This window comes from Myotis lucifugus, unplaced genomic scaffold (assembly GCF_000147115.1).
Source record: "Myotis lucifugus unplaced genomic scaffold, Myoluc2.0 scaffold_399, whole genome shotgun sequence".
NCBI lineage: Eukaryota > Metazoa > Chordata > Mammalia > Chiroptera > Vespertilionidae > Myotis > Myotis lucifugus.
The window spans coordinates 927136-945126 of NW_005871447.1; the positions used below are offsets into that span (position 1 = coordinate 927136).

General features: G+C 36.7%; 1 protein-coding gene and 1 pseudogene across 15 annotated transcripts in view; one reads left to right on the forward strand and one right to left on the reverse strand.

Moving 5' to 3' along the window:
* NAA35 (N(alpha)-acetyltransferase 35, NatC auxiliary subunit) overlaps window positions 1–17991 on the reverse strand; it is a 47196-nt gene that overhangs the window by 17797 nt on the left and 11408 nt on the right. For all 15 annotated transcript variants that reach the window (XM_023743541.1, XM_023743545.1, XM_023743544.1 and 12 more), the window contains 6 exons: window positions 8379–8445; window positions 8257–8300; window positions 7037–7087; window positions 6312–6395; window positions 5363–5477; window positions 2341–2519 (listed from right to left, as the gene is read on the reverse strand). In XM_023743541.1, the coding sequence (XP_023599309.1) occupies window positions 2341–2519; window positions 5363–5477; window positions 6312–6395; window positions 7037–7087; window positions 8257–8300; window positions 8379–8445 (540 nt within the window). The remainder of the gene's footprint in view (window positions 1–2340; window positions 2520–5362; window positions 5478–6311; window positions 6396–7036; window positions 7088–8256; window positions 8301–8378; window positions 8446–17991) is intronic.
* LOC111823119 lies at window positions 13623–13754 on the forward strand (annotated as a pseudogene).

The window sequence follows — 17991 nt, forward strand, 5'->3', positions numbered from 1 at the left end:
TGAAAATAACAGTAACAGTAATATTTACTAACTAATGACAGAGGTTTACTTCCTACTTCACATAAATAAATACCAAGTAAGTAGGCCAATTGGATTCATATTACCTAATGACTGTTCTTGACTCTAGGGGAAGACCAAAAGATATGCTCAGAAAACTATAGATGGGTTTATACACAGATAGGAAAAAAAGATAAGAAAGACACTGAAGCCTGGCTGGTGTGGCTCAGTGCTTGAGCATCAACCTATGAACCAGGAAGTCAGAGTTCAATTCCTGGTCAGGGCACATGCCTGGGTTTCAGGCTTGATCCCTAATGTGGGGTGTGGAGAAAGCAGCCAATTAATGGTTCTCTCTCATTACTGATGTTTCTTGCTCTCTCTCCCTCTCCCTTCCTCTCTGAAATCAATACAAATATATATTTAAAACAACAACAACACTGAAATGTTAACATCTGTAGGTTATAAGATAGTAGCTATTTATCATCTTCATATTTTTCTGCATTTTGCTGGGTCAAAGAATGTACATTTTTAAGTCTGGAGAGAGAGAGCCACTGGAGTACAGTAGAATGACTACTTCCCTTTATCAACATTAAAATATTATTTTACTTATCAATCTAATTGTAAATTTTTTATATTACTATTAAGTTTGAGTATTTTTAATGTTTATTGCTTTTTAAACATGTGTGTTTATGTCCTATCCCAATTTTACATTTTGTTGCTTATCTTTATCTTACTGATATGTCCGAATTCTCTATAATCTGGCACTTTATCCTAATAACAAGCTTCTTATGCAGATCCAGTGGACCATTTGGTCCCTTATCCTTCCTCACTTTACTCTTGGCCTCTGCCACACGCCCCACTACCACTATTCTTCTGTCCCAAGTCTTCCAGGGATCCAGACTTTTCTCTGACTAGGCTCTTTTTCATGTCCAGTGCCAGCAGTTCCCCCAGCTACGTTCTATTATGGTATTTCATTATGCATTCACCCGTCTGACAAGGTAATCCATAATCTCCTGCCAGAATACAAATTCCAACTTTTGCATTACACTTTCTTATTCCAATTCACATTGATCTTTTCTTTTTCTAAAACCCTACAATTAATCTGGTGAACACAAATAAGTACCTATGTAACAATTAAGGATCAGAAAAGTGGATACAGAAGAGTAAGAAAATCTCTATTTATTATCCAGATAAGTCACTAACCAATCTAATGAAGTTACAATGAATTACAAAATGAGTTGGCTTATGCCTGTAATCTTTTCTACCTTTAAGATTCATGATTCTTAAGGACAGACTATTATAAAGTAAACAAATACAAAGGGGAGTAATAAAGACATAATCAGTGAAAGTTTCACTAAGGAATGAAGACTTATGCTGGGCTTTAATGACAAAGAATTAGTGGAAGGGAAAATAAAATTATTTTAAGACAGAACATAAACAAAAGCACAAATCTTCATTGATTATCAACTATGTCCCATAACTGCTGCTTAATTCTAGGAATGTAAACTGGTTAATTTGTCATCTCAGAAAACACAGGTATAGAAGAGACCTGGAACCAGTAAGGAAGACTTCACAGAGGTAATGACATGGAGCTAGGAATTATGTATCTCAGCATGGAGGGGGAACAAATGCATTATGCATGCAGAGTCATGCAAAAGAAATTAGTGTAGTTATGTCTAAATATCAAGAATATTATTTTGCATATTTTCTACTTACCTACTAAACATAAATATCACTACAACCTTACCATTAACAAAATTCCACCTCTGAATGTTTTAATATTCCCAAAATAAAAGTATATTTTTCTGTATTTAAATCCATAAAAAAGATTAATCCAAAAACTGTTAACTTAAAAATGTACATACTCTTTTACCCAGCAACCTCACTGTTTAGGAATTTATCTTAAAGGGAAAGAAAGCACCTGATACAACGATTTACCTATAAAGATATCTGCCACAATATTGTTTATAATAGTAAAACACTGAAAAAGACTTAAATGCAATTCAGTATGAACGGATTGAAAACAAAACGAAACACCTGATATATGCTTACTGTGGAATGCCATGTAGCCATTAATATAGAAATATATGTATTTGTTGACATGAAAAGACAGATATTCACAATATAAAGACTAATAATTAATGAAGTTTACCAAACACCATGATACAATTTTTTATATGAAAAAATATTGGTGCACATGCACACTTAAAAGCTTTTGAAGACAGAATCCAGGGTTCAAACTCCCATTTCTAAAACTTGGATGAATTACCTAACTTCTCTAGACTTTAGTTCCTTAATTTCTAAAATGAATAGTTATATTCCAGAATAGAGATTTGTACTTACCAGGATACAATGTAAATTTGTTAAATTGACCACCTCACAGACAGTTTTTATTCTATCTATTAATCTTGCAAAATAGTTGACCATTTCTTCCTTTTTAATTATTTTTGCATATCGAGGGAAGGTAGGTGGAAGTAGCCTCTGGTTAACAAGAGGCTCAAAGCCCATCATAATTGGATGATCTAAAAAGAAAAAAAAATATTTCAATGTTTCTCAGAATTTTAAATCTCAAATACTACTAAAAGTAAAAAAGGCCAGTTTTAAAAACATCTCCAAACAAATTCTAATCACAACATTGTCTAGATTTTATATTTTACAATTAACATATCTATACACACATATTTTAAAATAGATAAGCATATTTAATAACCTAAAATTGTATTTCCTATCTACATGATGTTGGTAGTGGTGACAGAGAGGGGCTTCTACCTTCAAGCCAAGAATGGGATAAAATAGGGTTAATATAGTCCCTTTTTCTGACCACAATAGTATGAAATCAGAAATGGAAAATCTACAAATATGTGGAAACTAAACAACAACACAGTTCTGAACAACTAATAGAAGAAATCAAAAGGAAATTAAAAATGTATCAAACCAAATGAAAACTGATACACAACATACCAAAACCTATGTGCTGCAAAAGCAGTTGTGACCGGGAAGTTTATAGCAATAAATGCAGATATTAAAAAATTAGAAAGATTTCAAATAAACAATTTAACTTTATACCCCAAGGAACTAGAAAACAAATTAAGCCCAAAGTTAGAAGGAAGGAAATATAATGATTAGAATGGAAATAAATGCAAGAGACCAAAAAACAAACAGAAAATATTAACAAAACCAAGAACTGGTTTACCAGAAAGATAAACAAAATTGATAAACCTTTAGCTACACTCCTATATGTCTACTGACTGGAGAATTTAGCTTACATTTAAAGTAATTGTCAATAGGTATGGAAATGCCATTGTCATTTTGTCAATTGTTTCCTGGTTTTGTAATTTTTTGTAATTCCTTTGTTCTCTTTTTCCTTCTCTTGCGCTCTTCATTTGATAATTTTCTGTAGTGCGTATGCTTTGATTCTGTTCTTTTTTTCCTGTATATCTATAGGTTTTTGCTTTGTGGTTACCATGAGGTTTGCATAAAATACATTTGTAATAGTCTAAATTGATAACTTCAAACACACAAAAGCTACCTCTGCCACATTTCATATCTGATATCACAATTTGCATCCCCCCCTTTAAAAAAATATTTTATTGATTTCAGAGAGGAAGGGAGAGGGAGGGAGGGAGGGAGGGAGAGGGGGAGGGAGAGAGGGAAAGAGAGAGAAACATCAATGATAAAAGATCAGCTGCCTACTGCACGCCCCCTACTGGGAATTGAGCCCACAAACCAGGCATGTGCCTTTGACAAGAATTGAACCTGGGACCCTTCAGTCCAGAGGCTAACGCTGTATCCCCTGAGCAAAACCAGCGAGGGCACAATTTGCATCTTTTACATTGTATATCCATTAACAAAGTATTTTAAATACTTTTTATCTTTTAACCTTCAGACAAAAATTTTAAGTGATTTACCCACCACCAATACAACATTAGAGTATTCTGAATGAAACTAGTTGGCCCTTGGTATCTACAGGTTTTACATCCATGGATTCAACCAACCACAGATCAAAAACAGTATTCAATCCACACCTGGGAATCTGCAGATGCAGAAGGTTGACTGTATGCATTGTTCTACGCTATTTTATATGTGCATCCATAGAGGATCCTGGAACCAATCCCTTGCTGATACAGAGGGATGGCTGTGTATATTTACTTTTAACAGTTTTATACTTTTCTATGTTTTCAGCCCAGCCCAAGCTCCCTCTCAAACTTCTGTGATTGTCCATACCTCCTCTTCAGTTCTTAGAAGTAGCTGAGATTGTGCCAACACTCATCAGTGTCCCAAAGTCAGCACCTACATGTAGGCTAATTAGAAGCTAAATCCTCAGGTAGCAGCTGGGGAAGTATATAGTTAAGCCCCTTTCCAGGCAGAAACTGGGAGATGGGCATTTTTGCTCAATTCTTCTGGGTATATACCCATGGAGGAAGGGTGCTCCCACACCTGCTAACAACTGTTTCTTTGTTTTATAGTCCAGTGGGGCTCCTGAATGCAAGTGCAGTTGGTTAGTCGGGCCAGGTGATTGGGGGCTCATCCAATGACTGACAGCTGCAAAAGCTTGAGCACCAGTTGTGTGCAAGCTCCTTCCTGGGAGATACTGGTAACCGGGTTTTATTACTGCAACAAGTTGAAGTGAGAAGTTGGGTATGAGAAGCTGGTTTTCCCAGTCTCAGGAAGATCTGATCCAGCCCCTAGATGCCTGCTAAATTGGAAGCCTGATCCTCAGGCAGCAGCTCTTACAGTATGCAGGTACAGTATGCAGGAGAACAGGGAGGAAACCTCTGTTTCTAAACAGCTTTTAAACTAGTTCACATGTCATTCGCATAATTATCCTCCTCATTTTCTGAGGTACCTGGTATATAAAAATGGGGCTCTTGAGTGAATCCACAGTACAAACTGGTCTGTTCTTGACTTTGCTTATCAGTGGCTAAGAATTCAGTTATTTGGGGTCAGCCAGATCAACGTCCTCTGTTTCCCAGCTTCTAAAATTTTGTTGCTATTTTCTCCTTTCCCTGTTTATTCCTCTTTATTGAATATGCCTGGTTGAGTCAGGGAAGACTTTGTAATGGAGGTGATGATTTCTTAAAGAAGTGAAGGGGAGAGGTGACTAAGAAGAATGTACTGCTGACATCACAGCATGGTCACCAGACAGGGTAAATACTCAGAGCACAAACAGTAAGATATAGTACTGTTTTTTTTTTCTAGAAAAAAATGTAAAAGAAGGGAGCATACTTTATAAGTCTATGGAGCAAAAACATTCCAAGGCCCAGAGAGATTTAATTAAATAAAATTTTAGCCAATGTCCATACTACCCATAGCAATCTGGATGGGAAAGAATGAAAAAAGAGTAGGAGCAAAAACAGACAATTACCTCCTTTTGTAGTATCATTCTGGGCCTGGATGCCATGGTGCAATGAATTATGAATGGCAGAAAGAAGATCTGCTGCTTGAACCATCAATTTTTGAGCTTCTGCAACAGCACTGGTCTAGCAAATAAATCACCAAAAACATTCTTACATATTCTTTCACTGAAAGATATACATTGGATAGGAAAATCCTATAAACAATAATGAAATCAAGTGCTTGTTGTAATGACATTGGTTTTCATGAACTATTCACTTAATACAGAATGTCCAGATCCTGTTAGGATAGAAATTATTTTTTTTTATAATTTTGTTAGGAGCCATTAAAAAACAATAGAAAACATTTCTGGTTTATTCTATTAATATTTCGTTTAAAAAGAGAGATGCAGCCAACTGGAAAATTTCAACGTTTCTACTCTGTCATTCATTAAGGTGAAATAAAAAAACACACACAGAAAAAAATAGCATTGCAAAAGTTAGAACACTGGTAAAGGTTGGCCCTTTACTCACCACTTATTAACTATTCACTAATTTGCCTGTAATTGAGACACACACACACACAAACACACACACACACACATACACACAATCACCATCTAGGGCTTACTTTGGGGTCTACACAAATCTAATAGCTATTTCCTGAATGAAAGAGGACATCCTAAAATTCTCATTTTTACTTTCTCCTTTCAACTCACAAAATATGACTCCTATTTTTATATCAACAATAGATATGCATATGTTATGGAGCAAAATGTAAAATTCATGTGACTTTTTGAGAAAATCATCAGGGCTAGTCTGGTGTAAATATACTGAATGTTCAGTGCTGTACACGTGCAATAGGGGCATATCAATGGAATAGTCTCAGAACTACTTCAATAAAGCATTCTATCAAAACAAAACAAAACAAACACAAAACCACATACCAGTAAATAGACAGATGATAGTAAATGCCCTTACCTCTTTCTTAGTAAAGGCTATAAGCACAGTCAGTAACACTCGAGTAAATTTCATCCTGCTGAATACTGCTAAACACTGTTGGTGCTAAAAAATATATATATAAGAAAGAACTAGAAGTTAAAAGATGCAAAGTCTGTTAAAAGAATTTCATTTTAAAATATATTTTAAGTCCTAAATCTCAGTGTTAAAAACTTACTACATTACAAAAACGTTCACTCAGTCTTTAAATGCCTGAAAATTGGAGCTGCAGGAAACACAGCAAAGCTTACTCTATTGAAATAGAAAGCTTCTGTATCAACAGGACTGATTTTTCCCTAAGACAAAAGTTACACTATCATCTCAAAACTGATTTAATCATAAATTAAAAAGGACTGTGAAAAAACTAAGCAGAGTCAGAAAATTTAGGACCTTAACAAAGGTTTGGCAACTTTTGATTCTGTGCAAGTTCTTGGGTTTTGCCAGGTTTTGATGTGTCATCTGTAAAGTCATTTTTTCTTCCTACCTCATAGGAATACTGAAGATTCAGCTTTGAAATCATGTATTTGAAAGAACTGTATTATCATTCTATCAAAATAAACACAAGGGAAATAAAATCTCTTGCAATGTCCAATTTGTAAAGAAATACCTTAAAAAGGGCTTCCACAAATTATAATACAGTTCATAAAACTATAATATTAAGAGGTTGACTTCTCTGATAGTATCTACCAGAAAATAAGTTCAATTACTTCTAGTTCAACTTCTGGATCTCTTTCTTCTCCTTGTCGACTTCGAGTACTCTAAAATTTTAAGAAAGGTGAATTAAAACAAACACAGGCCTATAGAAGCATTAAATTATAAATATACAAGGTAAAGCACTAAATTAGTTTATTGTAAGAATCTATTTTTAAGAAAAATATTTGAGAGGGAAAAGAAGCTGTTTTTAGTATTTATTTCCTCCTATTAATACTATATTTAAAAAGTTAGTTTTACAAAGATCATATAAAAGAGTAAGGTATTAAAAGCAGCAAAAGCAAAATAGTAAAACAATATAAGTAAAAGCACATGGTACTTCTTTCTTTTAAAAAATCTATTCTTTGAAATTCTAGATGCTTTCAAAACTAACCCTGCTGGGGAAAAAAGTAAGCTTTATAAAATCACATCATAAAAATAAAGCCACATAGTGAATACTGATCTGTTCTGCACTAAATGCAAGCCATCTTGTTAATACATGAGTAATATATGGTTAACTGTTTTGACAAAATTCTAGGAAGATCTCGTAAAAGAGCTGGTTTCTAGCATGTCCTAGAGAGACTCAGACAGGTTATTAAACTCCTTTGAACTGTATTTTCTAAATGTGGGGCACTGTGTGCATTTTACTGTCTAATTCAATAAATAATTGTGAATATCAAATAAAACAATGTAAAACTGCTTTGATAACTATGCTGTGTTATACAAGTGTAAAAAAAATAGCAGAAATATTAACCTTTTCCCTTGTTTAATCTCTATAGACCCACGTCATCAGGGTCATTTGGCCGAAGTATGCCATTCATAGAAGATATTTACCAGATTTGGGATACCATCATTTACTTAGCTTTTCCTCTGTGTTGTAGATACTCTCCTAGCTATTAAAGGTACAAAGATGAAGACAGTCCTTATGTTGGAGGAATTTCCAATTCTACAATATGTACTACTCTTAAAATAGCATACAAAAATTCTAAAAAATTAGCCCAAAATTGAAAAATTGAGAGGGTTTATTTTTCTATACTTGAAAGTGACATTAACTTATCAGAAGCTTCTGTAATAGCCTTCAAACTCATTACCAAAAGGCACAGCATATACAAAGGAAGTTGATGGTCCTATCGACATCAGTTATTTGTACTTAAAGTTAACCTGACATTTAGAAAAAGAAAAAAATCCTACACCAAAGAGAAAAAAAAAAAAAATATATATATATATATATATACACCTTTACTCTTCTTTGCATATCATCCTCCACATCTTTTAGCATGCCTAGAGAGAGAGACAATGAGGTTAAAAAAAAAAAATCCAAGCAATAAACTTGTGAATTATCTTTATAGATGGTGTTACCTGTAACTCGAAGATCTGTCACACTGTTAGCCATTTTAAATCCGTAAGTCATTGACTGAAAATCTTCCTATACAAAAAAAGGAATAATTAGGTCCCTGAGTAGTAGCAAAACCTTTCCTTATATTTATCTTAAAAAATCACTATTTGTTAGTAAGAAAACAGTAATGGAATGTCAGCCTGCTTTTCTTAATATTGCTATCAAACATCCAAGCTTTCTTTATCCTTGCATCCTTAAAAATCCATATTCTAAGGCTCTCCGTGTCCTTAATTTCAACTACTTATCCTTAGGCAATTTAAATATACTTGCATTTAATAGGTTCATTTACAAAATAAGGCTAATGCTTATGATAGTATTACAAGGCAATTCCCGTTTACAAAGTATTCTCAAATTCACAGGTGAACAGTAAATATGTAGTAATTACTGTTTCATTATAAAATTGTAAGATTTACATAAGATTCTTACTTCAAAAGCCTATTTCACTGTTAGGATAACAAAGGTTAAGCCTTACTCAAAGTGATAGCAAAACCACATCCCTACTTTAGCCCCATTCCAAAGAAAAATTATTCACACATGGATTCCTATCCCCAGAATCATTTAAAACACTACTGAGACATTAACAAATTAAGTGGCTTGCTGACTCGCATTGAAGACTATGAATTTAATATCATCTGGATTATTTAACAAGCCAGAAGCTTTATTTAAGGAGTGTTTCTGTCACATTACAATTCTTATAAAAATGTATATAAAAGCCTAATATAATGCACTTAATAGGTATTAACAGCAGGGGCCAGAACTATAGCAAAATTTCTGAATTCTTAACAAAAGCAACAGAGATCATGCAATTCATGGTCAGGTATTACTATCTTACAGAAAAAAACAACATTCATTATGCCCCTGGTCTCAAAGAACTCAGAGGTGTTATATCACTCAGAGGATGCAATACTTGAACATCAAATAGGATTCTCAAAGTTTACGTGTATGAAAAAATGAACTCTCCTAATGTTTATCACATTGCTACAGCACCTCCATCTATCCAGTTACTCAGCTGAAAACCTGCACTTTAACCTTCTATAACTGTCTGCAGACAGGTCCCCACCTTCCCATACTTATCCCTGCTATAATTTGCCACCAGAAGTCAAAGGGATTGTTTTAAAAATAAGTCATTTCACAGCACTTTCTACTCAAAACCTAGTTTCCTTCCTCATAGGAAAATCCAAAAGCCCAGCATGGCCTCTAAAACCCTCCACCATGTGGCTCTGGTCTCCCTCTCCAACCTCATTTCCTACCCACCACTCTTCTCCATGTCCACTGTATTGCAGTCACACAGGCCTGCCTGTGTACTTCAGACACATTGAACACATCCTCTTCTCAGGACCTCTGTACTTACTGAGCCCCCCCTCAAAATTATTTTCTTCAAAAGATTTACAAAGCTCCACCCCCACTGTTCCAATGTCAATTCCTCATACAGAGGTTTTTCCTGTGCATTCTCCCTAAAACAGTACCCTCTACCACTTTCTATCCCCTTCCCCTGCTTGACTTTTCCTAAAATTAATCACCACTTGACATTATATATGTACTAGAGGCCTGGTGCACAAAATTCGTGCACTCGGGGTGGGGGAATGGGGTCCCTCAGCCCAGCCTGCACCCTCCTGTGCCCTCTCATAGTCCGGGAGCCCTATGATGGATCGCCCCCAGAGGGAGGCCCCGCCCACCTGCCGGTCAGTGGCCTGGGGGGCCTCCCTCTTTGGGGTGATCGTGGAGCCCCCCTGATTGATCAATTGCCCCGCCGGCTGGTGGCCTGGGCCTCTCTCTACAGGGCGATCATGGGGCGATGGGTAGGCCCCCGACCAATCGCATCGCACCCACCTTGGCTGGCCTGGCGCCAGTGGGTATCATAGCATGGTCATCTGGATGGTCATTCCACTGTTCGGCCGTTCGGCCGATTTGCATATTACGCTTTTATTATTATAGATTTGCTTATCCAACAGAATGCCTAATTCATGAGATCAGGCTTTGCTTTATTTACTACTTTATTCCAGGACTTAAGAATAGTGCTTGGCTCAGAGTACAGTTCAAAATATATTCGTTGAATGAATGATAACTTACTGTAGGGCAGGGGCTATAAGTGTAAACAGCTGGTAACTTTCCTGAGTATATCAGGCTGGTTACAAAATACCTTGGAGAATGGTGGAGACCGTAGCAAACCAGGGAACACACACCTCATCTAAAGGAAGTCAGCCACTAGTTACCCTATTGTGGCCATGAATTAATGCAGGACTAGTGAGGATGGATCTCCTAATTTTTCAAAGCAAAGACCTAATTTAATGTAAAATTTTCCAATTTTTAAATGTTACCAATTTTTTAAAAATTAAGTAGGCCAACATTGCTAAGACAAAAAAAATACAAAACACCTGTAAGCCCTCTCAGTGAACTGTTAAGTTTACCTAGAGAAATCTAAGGAAAAGCATTTTTCTAGGAGAATATCTCAGGTCTGTGTAATAAATATAAGCCTCAATTATAAGAACTTAACCTAAGTCACTGGAGGGCTGAGGCAGAGGATGCTGCTAAAGATGCTATTAAAGATCACTCTAAAAATTTCGTGGATTTGAGAACAAAAATCAAAGTGAAACCAATACTAAATACAATCCAACAGTCCAAGCAGGAGCTGACGGTGATTTGGATTGAGGTTATAACTAAGAGTGGGTTGGTTGAAATCAGTATATATCTAAAAGGTAAAGCCAACATGATGTGCCAATGAAATGAATATGGGGTATGAGGAAACCTGTACAATCAAGAATCGTTTTCGGTCTGAGCAACTAGCAAATGATGGTACCAATTACTGAAATGGGGCACATTTAGGGAGGAGCAGGATTAAAGGCAGAAATGGAATACAATTTTATTTATATTATGGTTGCAATTTCTTTGGTCAACCAAATGAAGATTTCAGGAAGCTACCTGCTTAAGTCTGAAAGTCAGGGGAGAAATCAGAACTAGAGATATTAATTTGGGGTTCAGCAGCATAATGTTGGTATAAAAAGCCACAAGAACTAGAGGAAAGCAACTGAAGAAGTTATAGTGAAGAGAAAAAGCCTAGGAGTATTCCAGCAGTTGGAAGAACAAGCACAGGAAATGGACTCAGTGAGGAAGATAGAAATCTAAGATACTGATGTATCAAGGAGGATGAGGAGAAGAAAGTATTTCAAAAAGTAGTCAACTGGGTCAAATGATGCTGACAGGTTGAAGAGGGAGGGGTGAGAACAATGGATTTAGCAAAATGGGTATCATTAAGGACCTTGTTAACACTAGTTTCTGTGTAGTGGTAGAAAAGAATGTCCTGTTGGACAATATCCAAATGAGTGAGAAGAGACTGAAAGAGAAAGTAAAATAAGTAAGTATTAACAGCTCATTCAAGGAGTTTTTTGTATAGGGCAGCAGAGAAATGCAATTATAAATAAAAGGAGCCATGGGGTCAAGGGAACTGGTGTTTTGTTATTCATTCATTCATTCCTTCGTCCGTCCGTCCATCCATCCATCCATCCACCCTCACCAAAGGATATGTTCTTACTGATTTTATAGAGGAAGCAAAGAGAAAGAGAGAAACATCAATGTGAGAGAAAACGTCGATTGGTTGCCTCTCGAATGCACTCCAACCAGGGAATTGAACCCGCAACCTAGGTATGTACCTTGACCAGGAATTGAACCTGTAACCTTTGATGAACAGGACAGCACTCCAACCAACTGAACCACCCGGCCAGGACTGATGTCCTGTTTTAAATTAAGTGATAGTAAAACATGTTTATATGCCAATTAGTAGTGAAGGAAACATTACTAATGCGATACAAAGAGAGGATTAATAACTGCAGTGGGCAAGAGAGAATAGAATCTAGAATGCTAGTGGAGGGGCTGAGCTTAGATTGTCACAGGTATACTTTCAATTTCAACAAGATAGAAGGCAGAGTATATAGGAATCAACACAGGTTAGCACTTGTGATAGTGAGAGATGGGGTACTTCTAATTCCACCGGATTCCAACTAATATTTCATTACAGTACAAAGCAAGCTGATAGAGAAGGGCTGATAGAGGTCTGAGAGGAAATGATGTGGAACAGTCACCTTGGAGACTGGAAAAGCAAGTTCATTATAGAAGTGTTATGGGGTAGGACTGTCGCTAGTGTTAAGGGCCCATCTGAGATTTGTAGTCCTAAAATTAAAGTGAGAACTAGACACACAGATATGGATTTTCTTAAGCAGTTTTCTGCTGTTTGGGTACAAGTAGCAAGCAGGCAGATGGTTGGGGTTTTACCAGATAAGTGACACATTATGAGGAAATGAGAGCACTGGATCAGGAAAATGAGGACACAAGGAAAGTAACAGAAAAATAAAGCAAAAGCAAACAAATTGAAGGTCTCTAGTATAGAACTGAAGGATAGTGGGAGCAGGGAAATCAGAGTAAATAAGAGAGTAAGTGGAAACAATCAAAATTTTTGGAGGTGAGATTAGTAGGGGTGGACCACACCATTATTAGTCAAACTGGTATACTGTTCAGAGTAGAAGAGGATGCTATTAATAATCACACCAGAACAAAAAGGTGTCAAGTAGGACTGTTCCATGCTAATCAATACCTACAGATACCAGCTGTAACAGAAGAATGTGCTGAGGAAGGGCAGAGAAAAAACTAAAATCTGGGCAAGTCAGGAGAATGGGATCCAACTTTAAAGATAAGAAGGACTGCCTTAGCTGGTTTGGCTCAGCAGTTAGAGCGTGTTGGCCCGAGGACTAAAGGGTCCCGGGTTTGATACTAATCAAGAGCACATACCTCATTTGCAGGCTCAATCCCCGGCCCTGGTCAGGGCACATGTGGGAGGCAACCAGTCGATGCATTGGTGTTTCTCTCTCTCTCCCCCCCACTCCCTTCCACTGTCTCTAAAAATCAATGGGGAAAAAATATCCTCATGTTAGGATTAACAACAAAAAGATAAGCAGGACTTTGCCCTAAAAAGCTAAGTAAAAGAGAAAAGGCATAAGGAGAACCAGAGGGAAATGTTACTATGGCGAAGGTTCAAAGATATGCAGAGTCGCTGGCTTTAAGGATGGAAATGCAGGAGGCTTCTAGAAGTGGCAAACGGCAAGAAAGCAGAACATTCGCTAGAGCCTCTGGAAAGGACACAGCCCTCCAGTACCTTGATTTTGGCCCTGTGAAACTTGTGTGACACTTGTGCCCTCCAGAACTCTTCCTCTGCAACCATGCCTATCAAACCCAACATGTCTCAGATTGAGAAATTTGATAGGCTGAAATTGAAGACAGAAACACAAGAGAAAAATCCACTACCTTCAAAAGAAACCATTGAACAGCGGAAGCCAGCAGGCAAATCATAATGAGACACAAACTGCCAATACTATGCACAAACCACCAATATGCACTATATATTCCACAAGCACTGCCTTCTGATTTTTCTTATTTTAGCTGTTTAAGTTTGTAAGATGCAAAGAGGTTGGATCAGTTTAAATGACTCCTGCCCCTTTTCACATCAAAGAACTACTGACAGTGAAGGCTGCACCTGCCTCTCCCATCTGTCTGTCTGGCAGGCAGGGAAGGAAAAGAACTTGCATGTTGGTGAAGGAAGAAGCTGGGTGGGACGACAGTGAAATCTAGAGTAAAAACCAAGCTGGTCCAAGGTGTCCTACAGTCTGTAAAATGCAGTTTAATCAGAGTGCCTTTTTTTGTTGTTGTTAAAATGATTTTAATCATTGGAATGAACAATTTAAAAAATATGGAAATAAAGTTTTAAAACTTGAAAGAGAGAGAAAGAAAGAGAAAGAGAGAGAGAGAGAGAGAAAGCGTAAGAGCCAGAAGGCACATCCTGTGCACTAGCATGAAATAATGGAAGAGAATAATATTAGGATCAGCTGAACAATAATATGCCAGGGGAGAAAAACAAAAACGAGAAAGAAAATGTAGGCATACACTAGTTTGGCTCATCTGTCATTAATATTTAAATAATCACAATAATGTCAGCAATAAATAATGATTTAACCAAAAATTGAATTCCTATTTAGGGTAGGGGAGAGGGTAATGTAAAAATGCCAAATACCTGCCAAAGATGTACTGATATACCATTGCTGAAAACTGTTAAGTCCTTAAATCCAGAAATTAGAATATAAGCCTATTATCCAGAAATATGGAAATAAGTAGTAGGAAAAAGCTAAAAGAATATAATGACAGAATGGATAAGAAGAGCAGAGAACTGTAATTTCTCACTATAAGACTTGTGGGCTATTTGACTATGTGCAAGTATTATTACTTTTATTAAAACACAAACCCCAAGGAAAATTTTTAAATAGCAAAACTGAACATGACCAAATTACCTACTTTTAAGAGGGTCAAGTAGAGAATGAAATAGAGAGAAAGATCAGGCCAGAAAGAAGAGTTCTGCCTAAACCTAAAGCTAACAAAGGCATGAACTAAAGCAGGAACAAAGAAAAACAGAGCCCAGATTCAAGGTATCTGCAAGGTAAAAAGAACCTGGATACAGAAGGTTAAAAAAAATTTTTTTAATCAAAGATAACATTCTAGAAACCATTTTGCAAGATACAGAATGCAAGAGGAAAAGCGGTCTAATTTGGGGGGGGGGGGCGATTATGGTTACCATTTTGAATGTGTGAGCAAGATATTAAGAAAGAAATATTTTTACACAGCTTGAAAATGTATCCAGTTCAGGAGTTAAAATAAAACAGAGACATAATCTGAGAACAAAATACACCAGCACTTAGGAACTTCAGAAACATTATTTCAAACAAAAAAATGATTATGTCATTCTTATTTATTCATTACCAAATCTCTCTCTTTTTAAAAAAATTAACTTTATTGCTGAAAGTATTACAGATGTCCCCTTTTTTTCTGTTCATTACCATATCTCTTAAGGACTTTTACTAAGTAATCTTTTTTTATTCCTAATTATAAAACTGAGACAAATTTATCTGGAAAATCGGTCAAGTTTGGAAGGAAACAATGACCATTGATATCATACATACACAGTATGTGAGTGCCTGTTTTCCCATTCTCATCAACATGGAGTATTATAAAAAATCTTATAATCTTTGCCAATAATGGGTTAAAAATGGTATACTTATAATCTGTATTTCTCTTAAGTAAGTTTAAGCATCTTATGTATAAAGGCCATTTTACTTTGTGAACTATCTTCTGGTTTTTAAAAACTTTTTAACACTTAAAACATTTCATCTATCTGCAATTTATTTTGATGTTGTTAACCACCTTCCCCCTAACCCCACCCAAATCCGTATGTTAAATCCTAAACCCCAATGTGATGGTATTATGATGTGGGGCCTTTGGGATTAATGTCATTCATCATAAGAAGGACCCCTGAGAGCTCCCTCTCCTCTTCTACCATGTGTGGACACAGTGTAAAATAAAGATGGCTGTCTAAGAACCAGGAAGCAGGCACTCACCAGACGCTGATCTTAGATGATTTAGCCTCCAGAACAGTGAGAAATATATTGCTGTTGTTTAAAAGCCAACTAGTCTATGGTATTGTTATAGCAGCCCAAAATGACTAAGGCAGATGTAAAATGGTAAGTTAATTTTCAAGGTTGCTAATCAATTGTTCCAGTACCATTTTTCAAATGAATCATTTCTCTGCCCCACTGACTTTTGATGTCCTTTGAGAATGTAACTACTTAAAATAATTTGTATTTCTCTTCTCACTTATTAACTTAAACTAATCTTTTAAGTAATTCTACCCAATGGATTACATTTTCCATAACTGTACCCATGTCAATTCAAATATGTAGCTAAATAAACAATGAATATATAAAAAGTTGACAGTTATTTCATAGACAACACACAAGCCATACATTTAAATGTGGACAATCATGTTAGGTATATACTTAATTATTCTCACATACATAACATTATTTAGGAAAGCTTTACATACTATACACTGGACTACTGTAGGAGTCTAAGATATTGATTTTGGATCAACAACAATGTTAAAAAGAAACTTACCAGTTTCAACAAAGGGGAAAATTAAATAATCATCTATATAATACAAGCCTAAGTGACCATTACAGCAAAATGACCAGAACGACCAGTCACTAGGATGTGCACTGACCACCAGGGGGCAAACGCTCAACACAGGAGCTGCCCCCAGGTAGTCAGTGAGCTCCCACATGGGAAGCGCTGCTCAGCCAGAAGCCAGGCTCACAGCTGGCGACCGCAGCCTCTCCTGCTTCCGCAGCAGCGCTAAGGAGCAGTGAGCCGGGTGGTGAGGAGCAGCAAGCAGGCGGGCGGTAAGGAGGGCCCCCGGACTGCGAGAGGGATGTCCAACTGCTGGCTTACACCCGCTCCCCTTGGGGATTAGGCCTAAGCCAGCAGGCAGACACCCCCCGAGGGGTCCCGGACTACGAGAGGGCACAGGCCAGGCTGAGAGACACTCCTCCCCCGTGCACAAATTTCATGCGCTGAGCCTCTAGTTTACCAATAATCTCAAATGCTATCACATTTTCCCTTAAAATTATCAGCATTTGAAACCTTATTTTCTATAAGGAGAAAAATATAACCTCAGAACACTTTCCCAGGGCAAGGTGCCTAGTACTAACTTTAAGAAGATGTTTATACTCTAAAACAGCGATTTTCAACCAATGTGCCACAATAATTTTTAATTCATGCAACACCTGACTATTTAGTCAGGGGCACTGACCTCTTTTCCCTTAGATTGTCAAATAAAAAAAGATAACAGCCAACACAACAATAGCCGTCTGGTGTGAATGACTCAAAAGTATACCTTTATTTTGGTCAGATGGGCAGAAAAATTATATTTTTTGGTGTGCCGCAGAATTAGTTCATGTGTGCCACAAGATGAAAAAGATTGAAAATCGCTGCCCTAAAATATTCCTTATATTTTTGTTTTCTTTAGTTCTCTCTCATCTGAAGCCTGAAAGTAAAGCACTCTTAAATTATAGTTTATAAGAAACTTGAGGGCAGAGGTTGGCTCTTTTATTTTCTTTGTGAATCTCCACAATAGCCAGAACAAAGTACTCTACACATAATGGATACTCAACGAATGGTACTGATAGAAAGAACATACCCTGGGATGAAAGTCCTTTCTTAGAACTGGATTATTTTAGCCAATATATATGTAAATAGCAATAGCAATAGCACTAGTTTTAAAAATTGTTTTTATCTATACATGTTACAAAAATATGTATCATATAATCATTTAAATACATAACAGTGAATAAGCTTCAGGGATTTAAATTGCAAATAATGGGTTAAAAAATGGTATCTCTTAACAACAATAAGAGATACCATTTTTTAACCCATTATTTACATATATATTGGCTAAAATAATCTAGACAAATGGCGGGGGGGGGGGGGGAAGGGAGGAGGGTAGAGAGCAACCAAAGGACTTGTATGTATGCATATTACCATAACCAATGGACACAGACACTGGGGCGATGGGGGCTTGCACAGGGTGGGAATGGCTGTGGGGGGAGGGAGGGGTCAAGCAGCGAAAAAGGAGACATATGTAAAACTTTAGACAATAAATAAATAAATAAATAAATGGTATCTCACACTTATAATTACAAAATCTTA